The 15,076-nt window shown below is 49.9% G+C and overlaps 2 protein-coding genes across 2 annotated transcripts; one reads left to right on the forward strand and one right to left on the reverse strand.

Annotated features, from left to right (window-relative positions):
• Positions 1-351: 351 nt before the first annotated feature.
• Positions 352-14,276, forward strand: LOC117903900. The gene is made up of 7 exons (XM_034816405.1): positions 352-370; positions 8,242-8,350; positions 10,887-11,040; positions 11,113-11,240; positions 11,305-11,452; positions 11,513-11,635; positions 11,694-14,276. Exons 2-7 carry the CDS (start codon positions 8,273-8,275, stop codon positions 13,139-13,141), a joined length of 2,079 nt encoding a protein of 692 aa, XP_034672296.1. The 5' UTR covers positions 352-370; positions 8,242-8,272; the 3' UTR covers positions 13,142-14,276.
• LOC117903905 (farnesol dehydrogenase) lies at positions 8,473-9,352 on the reverse strand. The gene is made up of 2 exons (XM_034816411.1): positions 8,730-9,352; positions 8,473-8,670 (listed from the first exon to the last, which is right to left on the reverse strand). Exons 1-2 carry the CDS (start codon positions 9,300-9,302, stop codon positions 8,491-8,493), a joined length of 753 nt encoding a protein of 250 aa, XP_034672302.1. The 5' UTR covers positions 9,303-9,352; the 3' UTR covers positions 8,473-8,490.
• Positions 14,277-15,076: the final 800 nt, after the last annotated feature.

Here is a 15,076-nt window from a genome sequence, read left to right on the forward strand (position 1 = left end):
TGCTTGCCACATCGCTTCGCATCGCATCTCACCGCATCGCATCTCCCAGGCTTTTGGCGAATACGAATCCGAATCCAAGTCCGAGTCTGAATCTGAATCCGTTCGGATCGTGGTCGAGCCTCGTTTTTTCAGTACTGCGACTGTCGACTGCCGCCTGCCGCCTGGCTCCTCTTCCTCCGCCTCCTCCTCCGCCACCGCCTCATCCCAGTGTCTAGTGTCAGTGTATTTTTTTGTTGTTGTTGTTTTACAATTACCGTTACCTGTGCCAAAGCGCAGCATAAGAAGAAGAAGAAAATATACAGCAAACGCGCGAGCGAAAGAACGAAAGAAAGAGAGCGAACGAGAGAGCGAACGAGTCCAGTTCAGTGAAGTGAGTGTTGTTGTTGTTTTTTTTGTTGTTTCGTTGTACCTGCCATAAATCCGTACAGCATATAGTACCCACCCCCCCCCCCCTCGTACCCAAGAACCCAATAGCAAAAGGAAACTTTTGCCAAAAACTGATCAGAGATTCGTGTGATAATTATTATTATTATTTTTTTTTTGTCTGTAATTGTACATTCCATTTGACCAATTTGTCGCAATAGGAACTAAGCTCATGGCTGTACATATTCGCAGTTGTTCTGTGTGTTCTCTGCGCAGCCTTCAACCAGGATATGTGCTCAGTGCGCCAGAAAGAGAGGGGGGGTTGGACTCGGACCTGCCGTTGCTTCTGCTTCTGCCAGTGCTGCTGCTGCTGCTGCTGCTGCTGGGGAGCCGATTAACCAGCTAGACAGCAAATGCAGCCGAGCATTTCATGCTTTCTAATTTTCCCAATTAGCACAAATGCGGCCTGGCTCTGTCTCTCCGTCTATCCGACTCTCTGTGTCTGATTCTTCTTTATCTCTGCGCCTCCATCCTCCTCAGAATCGAAACCAAAATCAACCTCAAAATCAAAGCCCCGGACTGCAGGCAGCGCCAAACGATCTTCCATACAGCAAAAAAGAAAAAGAAGAAAAAGATCTTTGCTCGGCGTTCGTGTTTGAGTTCTCTCCACTGTTGGTGCTGGTGCACTTTCCACAGCTTTTCCCAGCAGCGACAAAAGCCGTGGAAAAATAATAATAATACATAATAATAATCATAACAATCACACGTACAACAACAGCACAGGGAAGTTCTACGTGCCAGCCCAGACACAGACACAGACTCACGAGACAGAGCCAGAGCCAGAGCCCAGACCCAGACGAGACCCACAAAAGTGGCAGCGTCATCTGTCGGATCATTCCCATAGTCATTCCATCCTGCTGTCTGTTCCCAAGCAGGTGCTGGCTGCACCTGTGTCCCGCATGCACTAATTATTGACCAAATCTCGGAACGGACAGGGGCAGACTGCAGTCAAGCCGTGGCAGAGGCAGTGGCAGTGGCAGTGGCAGTGGCATCTTCCTTCTCGCACACACATGTCAAATGGAAACTAATCACCAATCAGTTCTTCACAACTCCCAGACTGGTTGCCCCATTCCTTCCTCCTCCTCCTCCTCCTCCTCTTTTTATTTGCGTTACGTGTTAGGCGGTCCAGTCCGGTCCGGTCCGTTCCGTTCCGTTCCGATTTCACTTCTGTCTTTCTGCCTGCCACTTCTGTACATATTTAAACAATTATTCTTTCTCTCTCTCGATGCACTCTTTGTAATGCATTTGCCAAACCCAGCCTCAACTCTCCCCCCTTTGATATCAAGTGTTCCAGAGATAAACGAAAAACACTCAAGAATCAGCAAAAACTAAAAGAGAACGCACAAAATTGTCTCCGAACAGCGGAGAGATCTCGCTCCATCGGTGAGTTTAGCATGGAATTAATAGTGCTGAAAGCAGTACCTGAAATATGGATTATAGTTTATTGATGGGAGAGAGCGGAGCTTGGGCAGAGCTTCACATTTATGAGTGGATAACTTCGATCTGTTTAGGGATTCGCTTAGGTATTTACCCCAAGAATAATACGAGAAACTATCAGCTTACAGGAAGAGTTGTTTCCTTCCTTTGAACCGAACATTAGCATGTCATTTGCCAGGCCACAGCATAATCCCTCATCAATGTGGTGACAGCTTTCGTCACTAGTCCCGGGCTGCCGTTGCGGCTGCTGCTGGAACACTCGTGCAATAAATGGAACAGAGCTCACAGTGAGAAGTGAGTGGTGGCGGTGTTGATGCATTTGATCCGTTTTGGAGCGCATTAAATGCACCGTTAACTACTTCGAATTCTAATTAAGCTGATGCGACAATCCAATGGCACGCCGCTGTGGCACAATAAACTCAATTCCTGCCGCAGACAGAACACAGATGGAGACACAGAGGCAGATACAGATGCAGATACAGATGCAGGAACAGGCACACAGAGAGACACATAGAGACACATGGGGCAGCGGCAACAGCTAAGAAACACGCGACTTGGCCATAAATGCATTGGCAAGTTGCAAGCTGCAAGTTGCAAGCTGCAAGCTGCTGCTCGTTGTCGCATCTGTGGTGGCAAAGCGGAGATCAGCAAACGGCATCTACGAGTATCTACGACACCGATTCCTACTCGAACTCGGACTGGGACTGGGACTGGGACTCGTCTTTGGCTCGCTGTCTGCGCCGTGGACTGTCTCTTTGTTTGGCCTCAAATGATTTGCTTTGACGGGCAGCAGGGGAGGGGAACCCTAAATGGCTTAGCTGAGTCAAGGTCTTCCCCTCTCCTCCCTCTCTCTCTCCCTGTGGGTTTCGCTTGAGTTCGAATTTGAAATTCATTCATTGTTTGGCTTTGACCGCAGCGATGTGCGATGTGCGATGCCCGATGATGACGAATAATTTATGAGCTGCTGCGATCGACCCAGTAAATTCTATTCCCAATGCTGCCACAGACACGGATACGACGAGAGAGAGAGAGAGAGATGGATAGATGCTCGTATCTGCGAGATACGAATACGAATATTGTACCTGGGCCTGTGGCTGTACAATATGCAGATGCGGATACACAGATAAAGCGGCGACAAGCGTCTTTTTCTTTTCACAGAATCTTAATTTGTATTCAACAAACAATCAAGCGAGAGAAGAGTGAGTGATGGGGAGAGAGAGAGAGAGACGCCGCGGCGTCTAACTGTTCTTTGCCTTTCTACAAACATTCCAATAATGAAATGGAAATTTTTTGTGTGCCACTTTTTGGGTCAGTCTCCCAGCCCCAGCCCAGCCTCATGTGTGTGCATAATCCTCCTCGAAATCGAGAGTTGCACTTCCACAGGTCTTCGGGGTCAAGATTTGAACTGCACAGAAGACGCCTTTTGGAGGCAGCTGCCGGGTCGCTGATAAGATTTGGCTTGCAGTTTCGACTGCCATTTCCATTTGCTTTCTGTGTGCACTTGACTTAGCTGGGGCTACCCCCTGGCAGCTGTCGTGTCGTGTCGTTGCTCAGAGTTGACAACAGATTGCCGCCAGGCGGCACACAGACAGACAGTTGACAAAAGCCTGGCAAAAGTTGTGCTTGCAGCCGGGCGGAGCGGCAATTGTTTGGTTCATGCCCCAAATTTGAATACGAGTTGCTGGGACTGGGACCATTCGACACGTTCTCTCGGTCTCTACCCAAAGCCTTTTGAACGCTTGCAGCTAGAGCAGGCATGGAAGTTGTTGCAACAACTGGCAACGATGTTAGCTGCCCTCTGCCGACTGTTTCCACATGTGTGGCAGCCCCCTCCTGCCTGCTCCGCGTTTGCATTTTGCATTTCCCATGAGATTTAGCGGCAGAACACTGCCTGCAAATTGTCGTAAATTCAAAACATTTTATGATTCATTCGTCGGAATTCTGCTACGATAGAGCGTGGAATCGGTTGGACATTTGCTGTACCTCGAAGGAGACTCTCCCATATGTGAGATGCCACCGCGATCTGTTGGGACTGGCCTTAAATGAATGAATGTTCTGCCTAATTCTCAATTTCCTCTGCAATGCTTCAGGGGGGGGCGCAGGCCTTTTTTGGCCATTTCCAAGGCAGATTTTCCCACAGGCTGTTTAATTTTGTGGCTGACTGTGCGGCAGCGGCACATCCCTGCCGGGATAATTACACAAAGTAAAATTGCACTTGGCGACTGTCCGGCCGTCCGCTCGTCTGGAGAATGCGCCCCGAAACGCAGACAAAAAACAACAAAAAAAGCGGACAAACTTGCCTGGAGCGAGCGAGCGCCCCTGCGCCTGGGAACCCTCGGTGGACAGACGGACCTCCCGAAGTGTGTGTGTGTGTGTGGGGGGGTTGGAGCACGGCAAAACGGGGGAGAACGAAGGAGAGAGAGAGGGAGGGAGAGGGAGTGGGGACTGCCAGTCAGTAGGTGGTGGCTGGGTACGGGACGGGGCTGGTGGAACCAGTTTAATTAAAAGAAAGTGAACCATTTAAAAATGTATTTTGGATTTCGGCCTTACCTGTTGCTACGTTGCTGCTTTGCCTTTCCCATAGCCATGCCGTACCCGTGCCACCACCGTAGTGGCATCATTATCATTATCGTGATTATTAGCTGCTTTTCACTACGAGACGAGCCCCCCTCCCACCACTACCCCCTTCTCTTTCTCAACAGAAAGCACAGAAGCTAAAAATACATACGAAAATCTCATCAACAAGCGAAAAAAAAAACACACAGCTAAAAGCACAAAAACAGATAAACAGCAATGAAGCATAGGCATGTGATTTACCGTTTGCTGGTTGTTCGACGTACCGTTATAAACGGGTCCATGCGCCGGGTAGAGGGGGGTGGGCCGCTCTGCTCGCTCTCTGCTCGATTCGAAAGTGGTCGCTGCTGCTCTTCAATAGCAATGGAACCGAACCGAACCGAACCGATCCAAAGCGAACCATTTTTTCCATTTCCACTGGCATTTCCATTCATCACTGCCCATCCACAAGAAAGAAAAGTGAAAACTGTAAGCAAAGTGGCCGCGGTTTGGGTCTGCGCTTTGATCGATTTTTGATGCGACATTTTTTTGTGGTGTCTCTGAATCCATCGATCGACTCTGAATCGAAACCGATCGGAAGAGCCTCTCCAGCTGTGGGGATGGTGGTGTACCGCTCCGCTCCGCTCATCTCTTGGAGCGTGTCCAACTAACTTCTACTTTTCCTCTCTTCCGTTCTTCCACCTCTGCGCAGCTGCAGCAAGTGTGCGGTACTGTTAATTGCAGTGGTAGCAGCATCATTAATTAAGCGCCATCAGAGCGTGCAGCACGCGGCGTCAGACGCTGGGACTCTTCACTGCGTCGCGTCGCACTTTCTTTGACTTAGTTAGGCTGCGCCTGAGAAGGCCCCACGGACATGATGCCGCCTCCGCGCTTAAGTAGATCCCCAACCCAAAACCATCCCACCCCATTCCATGTGGCGGCTCTTAATTGGGTGACTTTTGATTCCTCGCTCACTCGTGAGCCCAGCTCACACTCGCGCTCGTACTCCCGCCCTCTCTCTCTCTCTCTACCTCTTGCACTCATGCAAAACAGCTGGCCCAGACACACAGCCGAAGAGAGCGCGGGAGTGTGAGCGCAGAGAGAATGAGTTACAGTTAGGCCTAGTCGCTGTCTGTCTCTGTGTACCCTTGCGTAGGTAGCAGGTCTTCCAATTTGATTAAATTGTTTGCTACGCATGACTGGCTTTCGACGGTTAATGCAAACGAATTATTGGCTTATTAGCTCCACTACGGAAAGAACAAGTTTGCTTATGAATCCAATTAATCCAATATATATAAGATTATAATCCACGACGGTGCAGCTGAGAGCAGGAACAAGGCAAGGGTATCCAGCCGCCGCGGTTTCCGTAGTTTCATTTCCTTTGCTTTATGCACATTTCGCGTGTTCTTGTGTGCAAGTTCGAATTCGAATTCGAGTTCGAGTTCGTTGCGAGTTTTCACTCATGCACGAGAGACAATAAACGAGAAGAGAAATTAATTGGCTCCAAATTAAAAGACAAATAAGCATATCAGCCGTTTACCGTTGGGCGTCTGTCCAGCACCCTGCCCCCCTGCCCGTCCCCGGCGCCAACAAGCGATTTACAGTTCTGCGAGTGAAGAATCTCCGTTGACCGCATTTTTGTGGTTGAATTGTGAGGAGTGGAGCGTTGTGGTGTTGTGTTGGCGAGGGGAGCGGGGTACCGTCCATCATCTTTTTCATGTTCGAGTTTGAGCGCCGCTTTGTTCGCACAGTTTCGATTTCATTTTCACCTGTTGCCGGGTAAAAGTGTATGCCAGGCCCGGGCCAGGCACAATAGGCGGCGACGATCGGCAATCGGCAATCCGGCAATCGGCACTCGGGCGATCAATGGGCAGGAGATGCGAAAGAAAGACAGAGACGCGAAATGAGATTTTATTATTATTACTGTTACTATTACTGCGCCACGATGGAATTGATGTGGGGGCTTGACTGCCTGCCTGCCCGATTGTCGGTTTGATTGATTGATTGATTGTCGGCGTTTCTTTAATTGGTGGCAGAGCAGGGAAAGTGCTGCTTACCCACTGAACAATTGCCAATGTAAATATTTATAGCAGCTCCGCAGCAGCGGCAGCAGCAGCAGCAGCAGCCCCTCTGCGTGTGCCCAATGCGAAAGAATTATTGTGTGAATTGGAAAGTTCGCTTCAGGTGAAATTTGTTCAGCATCTACTGTTGGTGCTGGTGGATCTTTGCAGCAGCAGCAAGCACCTGCTTCAGACATCCTTTGAGTGAATATTTTGGGCGAAAACAGTGCTGGAAAATGTAAGAAAGATTTAAGATAAATTTCCAGAAATACATAAAATATTATCGCAGCAGCTCCGCGATAAAAATGATTGGAATAGACTTCGACCAATCCATTCAAGTTGTTCCTGCCTGGCCCCGCTGATCGTTCAATTCAGTTGGCTAAAACTCATTGCAGTTGTCCGGACCGTGTCCAGGCAGTGGGTCACTGCCTAATTTTCTTGTCTGCACTGGAGTGGGTCTCGGGGCGACAAGACGTGCCTGGCAACAATCCAAAATTCCACTCCAGGTCCAGGCGCAGCCACCTCAATTTGCAATGTTGAAATGGACCCCCCGGGGGCCGATGGCAACTGATCGAATGGATCAGAGAGCGTGCACCGGGTTCAGGTCCCAGGTCCCAGGCAGGTCCCTGGGAAATTGGCCGCTTGGCCGTTTATTAAATTTCAATTTGTTTATGGCTTCTTTTCGTGGCCGCACATTTTCGGCCATTTCACGTATTCGAACAATTTTCGGCCTGCCCTGCCCTGCCCTGCCACTGCCCGGGGGCGTCAGGTTAAGTGCGATTCTGGCCCCGGATACGTTCAGTGCGTCTCCCCTGCCCCCCATCGAATGTTTCACTCGCTGCACTAATGACGCGTATCGACATCTTTATTACTCCGTTGGGCTCCTTTGACCAAAGCCTTGGGGGCAAAGGCCTTTATCAATTGATATTTAACATGCGAATTGGTCAGAGGAGCGACCACGATGCGGGGCCCTAATGTGATCGATGGCGAGCAAAACATTGGGGAATTTAAAGAAGGGGAAGGAGAAATGAGGCAGGGAACTCAGGTTAGCCGTAGCCCCTTGTAATTGGCATCGATCGATTGCTAGCGATTGCAGAAGGATCAATAAAGAACTTGGTTAAACGATGCCTAAAATGCAACTCGAAATCAAAGAAATTCTGCACAGGTTTTGGAGCAAAAGCCTCGACCATATGCCGATCGAATAATCAAGTTCGAAGCAAACAAAAATCTGGCAGACCTACGATCTACATCTCGTATATGTATGCTTATCTGTGGCTCAATCGTTTACCATTGCCTCAATCGGTAACCGATATGCAGGCGATCGATCAGGAGCAACAATCAATCGCTCGATCGATCAGCAGGAAATTGCCGCAATTTTGTGTGGCTCACGATTAGTGGCGGCTGCAACCTGCGGCACTCGTTACTGAGGGACAGACAGCTCCAAAGCGCAATGGAGATTGCAGTCGAGATCGCACTTGGCATTAGCAGCCAGTCAACAGTTGCAATTGCTGGCGGGGGCTCGTGTTTGGGGCTTGAACTGTGGCCACAGAGTGGGCGTAAAAGCGATCATCCAACAATTCACTTGTGTGCCACGATTGTCAAGTGTTTGCCCACTGTGCTTAAACCAGTTCAAAAGGGAGAGAGAGAGAGAGAGAATCCGCCTAGTACTCTCGCTCTCAGCAGCAATTTTAATATAGAAATCATTGGGGTAGTCCCACCGGCCCCCTCCTCAACCTAATTTTCATTTATCTTTTTCGTCTCGTTGCAGATCCGAACGCCACGCCCACCACAGCATCAGCATGTGGAGCCCACAAAAAGGTCCTACACGGCTGTGGGACCTTAGACTTAGTAGCTGTATATTTATTTTACACTTAATGGTAAGTAAATCGAATCTTCACAATTAATCAACAACAATAGAACACTTGGAGATTGATCAGACGTTCTCATCTTTAATAAACAAGGCGATAAAGTAGCAGCAGGAGGACCGAACTAGTGGGAACGATGGGTAGAACGATGGTTAAATAGACTCTCCAATGGGCTTGATGGTCAGCTCGTGGATCTGCACATTGGGCGGTGTCTGAATGCAGTAGGAGACGGCATCGGCGACATCCTCCGAGCGCAGCATCGGCAGATTGGGCATCTGCTCGAAAAGTTTCTTGTCGATGATCTCTGTATCGACAGCGCCGGGACTCACGCTCTGTGGGAGCAAACTTTTGGTCAGAGGCAAGCGGAAGTGTGGAAGTGTGGAAAACTTACTGTGATCTTGGTCTGGGTCTTCTTGTTGAGGAACTCCTGGCGCAGCACCTCGGTCAGAGCGGTCACGGCATGCTTGGAGGGGGCATACATGCCGAGGCTGAAGCCTGTGATGGGCACGCGGTGTCCGGCCACACTGTTGACGATCACCACGTGTCCGTCGAGCACATTGCGCCGCTGCTGCGAGCGGAAGGCTTCGCGCGTGCACCACGCCACGCCCAGCACATTGGTGTCCAGAATGGCACGCAAGTCCGGCCCGTTGCCCTCACTCACAATGTTCGATGCAGTCCGCACGATGCCGGCATTGTTCACGAGCACATCAGCGCCGCCCAATGTGGCATCGATCCAGGCGAAGGTCTCGATCACACTCTGCTCCTGGCTCACATCACACTTGCGGCCATGGAAGCGGGCGGCCTGCTCGGCTGGCAGCGCTGCTTTGAGCTCCTGCAGCCGCTCCTCGCGACGTGCCAGACCCACGACGATCATGCCCTTGGCCACCAGATCCCGGCAGCAGGCGGCACCAATGCCCGAGCTGGCGCCAGTCACAACAGCCACGCGATTCTGCCAGCGATCCATTTTCGGAGAGGGATTTGCTTTCGTTTCGCTTGCTTTTGCGGTGCAAACTGCTTGGCCCCTGCGGCAGCGGTTCGACTTTTATAGGCAACCCACCCTCGCGAGCACCGCCCGAGCACGAGCTGTAGTCACGAATGCGACGGGTACGAGCCCTGCCTCGGCAGTGGTTCGGGGAGAGTGCTAACGCTACTAACCATGACTCGCCATATAATACTTATAATCAATCTACTACGAGTAGTTGTAGTAGTACATAATACATGAATATGTACTTACGTACGTACATTTATTTGTTTTGTTTGTGCTGATTTGGTTCACTTAACTTTGTTGTTTATCATTGTGGATCAGCAAAAAACAAAACACAAACATTTGATAACGCAACAGTTGAATAAGTTCTGAAAGATGAGTTGGAATGGCAGATAATTGGCACCCGTGACTGTTTCCACTTGACAGTCGCGTCCGCTTACAGCGGGGGTGATTGAACTTAATTAACTCCGCAGGTTCAAGTTCACAAGCCAACGAAGGCCGCACGAAAGCCATGTGGATCGTGAGAGCGCGCAAAGCGAGAGCTAACAGAGAGCTGTAAGCGGCAGCGGCCACAGGATGTTAATGTGGAGAGTTAACAGGCTGTTAGTGTAGAGGGGTAACAGACGTTAGCGGTAGGGGTAACAATATGTAAGCGTGCAGTGTTAACAGTCTGCTAGCGGACAGAATTAACAGACGTTAGCGGAAGGGGATAAACGGATGTTAGCGGAGAGCAGTAACAGAATGCCGGCGGAGAGTGGAAACAGAATGTTAGCTGAGAGCTGCTAACAGAGGAGCCCAATTGCACATTCGTTCGCATTTCGAGTGCCGTTAAAGAGGCAGCAAAACTGGACACTTACTGATTATTTTGCATAGGTTACCATGTGTATGTATGTATGTGCAATGCTTTTGCAACTGCGATTATTCAATTAACTGCTGGCAGATCGATCCGTGGAGAGCAGAGAGCGAGCTTTGGCCGTCTGCCCAGACAATGTGGCACCGCCGCATATGGGGGCACTGGCAGGTGCAGCATGTTGCCTGGCAGGTGCAGCTGTAACTATTAGTGGCATGAACGGACGAGTGGCGACTCGCACATGAATGCAAATTTGGAATTTGCAGAGCCCCCAATTGATCCTCGCCACCAGACGGGGTCTCCAGCAAGGCAGTTTGGCCAAGTATCAGTATGCAAATGCAAATGCAAATGCAGGAGGGCAGGGAGGAGGCTTGGGGTATACCCAGGAGATCGAGACAGACCAGTTTCGGCGGTTGGCGCGGCCAAACGGATGCACAACCAGATGGAATTCGCTTTCTCATTTCTCGATTGGCCTTCATTGGCCCTGGCCGTGGGGCTGCCTGGGCTAGAGACTGGATTTCCGTTTCGTTTTTATTGGCAACACGTTTGCCAGGTGCCAGTCGCGAACCGTTAGATGCCACCCACAAGGCTAGAGATGGCGAACGAGCGCTAGAGATGGGACTAGAGATGAGAGACGAGCAGCGAGTAGAGATGGAACTAGAGATGGTCCACTGCCACTTACTAACTTCTCGTTCCACCTTCTTGCATTTCAGTTTAGTTTAGTCATAGCTGGTAATGAACTGTGGCCCATGGACCGGCCCGATGGCATGCCCAACATTGTCTCGCTGGAGGTGATGTGCGGCAAGGATCACATGGATGTACATCTAACATTCTCGCATCCATTTGAGGGAATCGTAAGCTCCAAAGGTATGTTCCAACAACAACTTCGATATATTTGTAGTATCTAATATGAAACGCCTTTCCTGTAACTCTGTCCAGGACAACATAGCGATCCGCGTTGCGTGTATGTGCCGCCTTCGACGGGCAAGACATTCTTCTCGTTTCGCATCTCGTATTCACGATGCGGCACCAAGCCGGATCTCAACGGGCAGTTCTACGAGAACACGGTGAGTGTTTGCACTGCACTCGATAGTAATCGATTTGTTATCGATCAAACATTTCGCTTCACAGGTAGTCGTGCAGTACGACAAGGATCTGCTCGAGGTGTGGGACGAGGCGAAGCGTCTGCGCTGCGAGTGGTTCAATGACTACGAGAAGACCGCCTCCAAGCCGCCGATGGTGATTGCCGATCTCGATGTGATTCAGCTCGATTTTCGCGGTAAGTCCATGATGTCTGGCAGCTTGAATCGCTCTTGAATCGCTTGTCTGCTCTGCTTAGGTGACAATGTCGACTGCTGGATGGAGATTCAGCATGGCAAGGGACCCTGGGCGCCGCCTGTAAGCGGCATTGTGCCCCTCGGCTCCACTCTGACCCTCGTTGTGGCCATCAACGACTATCGTGGTGAGTACGACTATCGCCGAATGCTGAATGCAACTCTGAATGTATCGTTATCCTGCAGGCGAATTTGATATGCGCGTCAAGTCCTGCTTGGCCTCGGACGGATCGGGACATGTGATCAATCTGTCGGATGAGTTCGGCTGCGTGCTGAGGCCCAAGATGATCTCACGGTTCCTGAAGGCGCGCGCACCCGATGAGAGGGCCACCGTCATCACGTACGCCTTCTTCCACGCCTTCAAGTTCCCCGATGCCCTGAGCGTGCACATCAAGTGCAAGGTGGAGATCTGTCGTCATGGCTGCCTCGATCACTGCCAGAACTCGGGCGTTGCGGGTGCCGGCAGCGGTGAGGGTCTCGCCCTCGGCCTGGGCCATGGCGTGACCAATGCCAACGAGCGCAAGGACGTCCACATGGGCGATCCAATGAGCAGCAGCAGCACCAACGACCTCCTGCGGGACCTGTCCCTGCCCCCGGCCCAGCATGGAATGGGCATGGGCATGGGAATGGGCATGGGCATGGGAATGGGCATGGGCATGGGTTCGGGTGTGGATCATGACATCTTCTATGAGGACATAATACACGACCAGAAGCAGACGATTGGCGCTGGTCAGGGATCTGTTGGGGACTATGGAGGGACACACGAGAAGAGCGCGAATCTGCAGCCGCGACCCGTGCACGAGGAGCAGGAGGAAGTGGACCTGTCCGATCTGTTCGGTGACGACGATCTCGCCGATCTGGCCGACATGGAGGGCAGCGATGGTGAGCGCTATTTGGGGTTGAAGAAGAGCGGCAAGTTCCCCCACGGACCGCGGCAGCTGGAGGCGCAGAAGCGCATGGGCGTGCCCATGGCCGGACCCCGTTCCCTGGAGCCCCGCAGCGATGCTGAGGATGTGCCACGGCCCGTCTATCGGCCCCAGGCGGAGCCACTGAAGCAGTCGCGCGAGGATCATGTCGATCTGGATGTGGACGTGGCAGAGGAGCACAAGGAGGGCGCCTCCACCTCCACATCATCCACCACAGAGGCGCCGGAGAGCCCTGACCAGAGTCGCAGTCGTCGTCGTCGTCGCCGGTCTCTGGTCATCTCCGATCGCAAGGTGCGCAGCGCCGATGTGGGTGTCAGTGGACTCTATGACGTCATCTCGGAGGCGGATCTGGCCTTCTCGCCGGACTCGAAGCAGGAGGCGGTGACCGTGTTCCAGGGCAAGATCAGCGAGGAGGTTGTCTACGGCATCTGCATGCCGGTGCCCGGCTTCAGCATTCTCTTCATTGTTGTCATCTCGGCGACAATTGTGTCGGCCCTGGTCGCCGGCTCGCTGCTCTATCGCTACCAGCTGCAGAAGGAGGCGCTGGAGAAGCAGACGCCCATGCCGGTGCCCGGCACCCTGGCCTCCTGGATGACTCTGCGCCTCTTCCGACTGCGCCACATGCAGCAGCAGCAACAGCAGGAGCAGGTGCAGGTGCAGCAGGTGCGGCAGCAGAGTCCCGTTGTGGGGCACGAAACGGTTCAGTGATCGGTGATCGGACATCGGATTGGATTGGATTGTGGCCTTTGCTCCGTCTTCGTCTTCGTCTTCGTCTTTGCCTTCCAATTATTATTTATTTTTTGTTTTGTTTTTGCTTAGTGCCGTTCAGAGAGAGAGAGAGAGAGAGAGAGAGAGAGAGAGAGAGAGTGAGATTCCGAGATGAAGATGGAGATGGCACGCACACCGTTATGTTAGCTTCTCGTCCGTATCCGGGCAACAATGCAATACTCGACTCGAACCACACGCAAAAAAGACTCCAAAAAGGGTTCCAGCTTCACATTCGTATTGGTGCTGAACGAAACGAACGAACGATCGACAGATCCATTACATTTTTGTTTGTTTGGGTGCATTTAGTCGTAAAACACAAGAACAAAAACAAAAACAGAACACAAGCACACATCACAAACATATAGAGAAAGAGAGACACAAAGCAGAATTGCAGCGGTTGTTGCGACACACGCGGCTGCAAGGTGAATTTACTCATAAGGTGGCAGCTGCACAGAGAGTGCTGCTGAGTGCCGCGACGTCTGCTACTAACACCTACTACTGGCATCACCTTTTTAGTAAATTCACCTTGCAGCCAGCAGCGGTGCTCAATGTTGACAGCGCAAATATGAGTAGATGAGAGGATGAGAGAGTTGAGTGAGTTGAGAGAGTTCACATAATCTAGGATTAAGGGAAAACTTATTTATTTATTGATACATATACATAATAATAAATACTTACATATTTAGTACCATAATATACATATTTGAGAATATCGTACGATATCAAGCTATAGCTTTAAGCCACATCGAAAAACAAATCGCAAAATTTCTAAATTGAATTTTAAGCAAACAAAAAATTTGTTTAAAATTGCGTTTTTTTTTTGTTTTTTTTGTACTTATTTGCGTGTGTCTTGCGTGTTGTTTTGGCATTGGTAACGCGAGTTTAATTTAGGGGAAAATTAGTTAAATTATTTTATTGACTTACGCAATCATCTAGTAAAATGCTCATTCTCATCATTCATATTTGAAAACACACACAAACACAAACACACCCATACACATACAGACAAACAGACTCTCTCTACCATTTACCGCTTATGGCAAGGCATTTGTCTATATGCATATAGAGAATTAAGTGCAACATTTGTAATTGAAAAATTGACAATTGAATAAAAATTAGCTAAGATGAAATTAAAGAAATTATGAAATTCAATTGAAGTTCGCCACTAAAAGAAAATGGAATGCTGGCAATTATCACCAAGAAAACGGGATCACAAATGTACAGTACACGCGGGAAGAGCGCACGCAACAAATGGAAATGGAACACCCAAATGAAGCAAAACAGCTGAGAAACCATTTGGCAAAGCCCAGCAACGAGTGCTCTGATCCGACCAAGCAAGTCAATCCAGCAGCTCACGATTACAATTAATTAAAATTCAAATTATAGTCTGAAGTCTGTCTGTCAGCTTGAATCGTCTGTGGCTCTCATTGCGCCTCAAAGCAGACTAAAATTCTGTGTTTGTTCCACGAACATGCCAGGTACAGCACTCACGTGTCCACTGCCGTTTCCGTTTCCGTTTCCATTTCATACCCCACAAGATACAAAAACAAATAGAAAATACACACTTGAGGGATTCTAAACAATTTATTGAACACTTTCTCTTCTCACTTCATCTCTTGGCGCCGCTTACAAAATTACGCAAAAAAAAACCAAAGATATATGTATATGGGGTTCGCATATATGTATGTGGTGTATATGTATATGTGTGTCTTGTATATGTATAAATAAATAAGGTTCGTGTGTGTGTGTGTGTGAGTGTGTCGTTCGGAATGTTGCATCGAAAATTGGGCGACAGTGGGACGCAGAAAATGTTCTAAGGCTTAGACTAAGGCTTAAAGCGCTTAAAATATTTAGTGACTAATTCAAGTGTATGTT

This window comes from Drosophila subobscura, chromosome A (genome assembly GCF_008121235.1).
Source record: "Drosophila subobscura isolate 14011-0131.10 chromosome A, UCBerk_Dsub_1.0, whole genome shotgun sequence".
Classification (NCBI taxonomy): Eukaryota; Metazoa; Arthropoda; class Insecta; order Diptera; family Drosophilidae; genus Drosophila; species Drosophila subobscura.

Excerpts from the sequence above, each read along its gene's own strand:
- LOC117903900 (XM_034816405.1), top strand. The coding sequence starts at position 8,273 with ATGTGGAGCCCACAAAAAGGTCCTACACGGCTGTGGGACCTTAGACTT. Across the intron at positions 11,041-11,112 it reads GGGAATCGTAAGCTCCAAAG|GACAACATAGCGATCCGCGT; the intron begins GTATGTTCCAAC and ends AACTCTGTCCAG. Across the intron at positions 11,636-11,693 it reads GGCCATCAACGACTATCGTG|GCGAATTTGATATGCGCGTC; the intron begins GTGAGTACGACT and ends GTTATCCTGCAG.
- LOC117903905 (XM_034816411.1), bottom strand. The coding sequence starts at position 9,302 with ATGGATCGCTGGCAGAATCGCGTGGCTGTTGTGACTGGCGCCAGCTCG. Across the intron at positions 8,671-8,729 it reads AGACCCAGACCAAGATCACA|AGCGTGAGTCCCGGCGCTGT; the intron begins GTAAGTTTTCCA and ends TTGCTCCCACAG.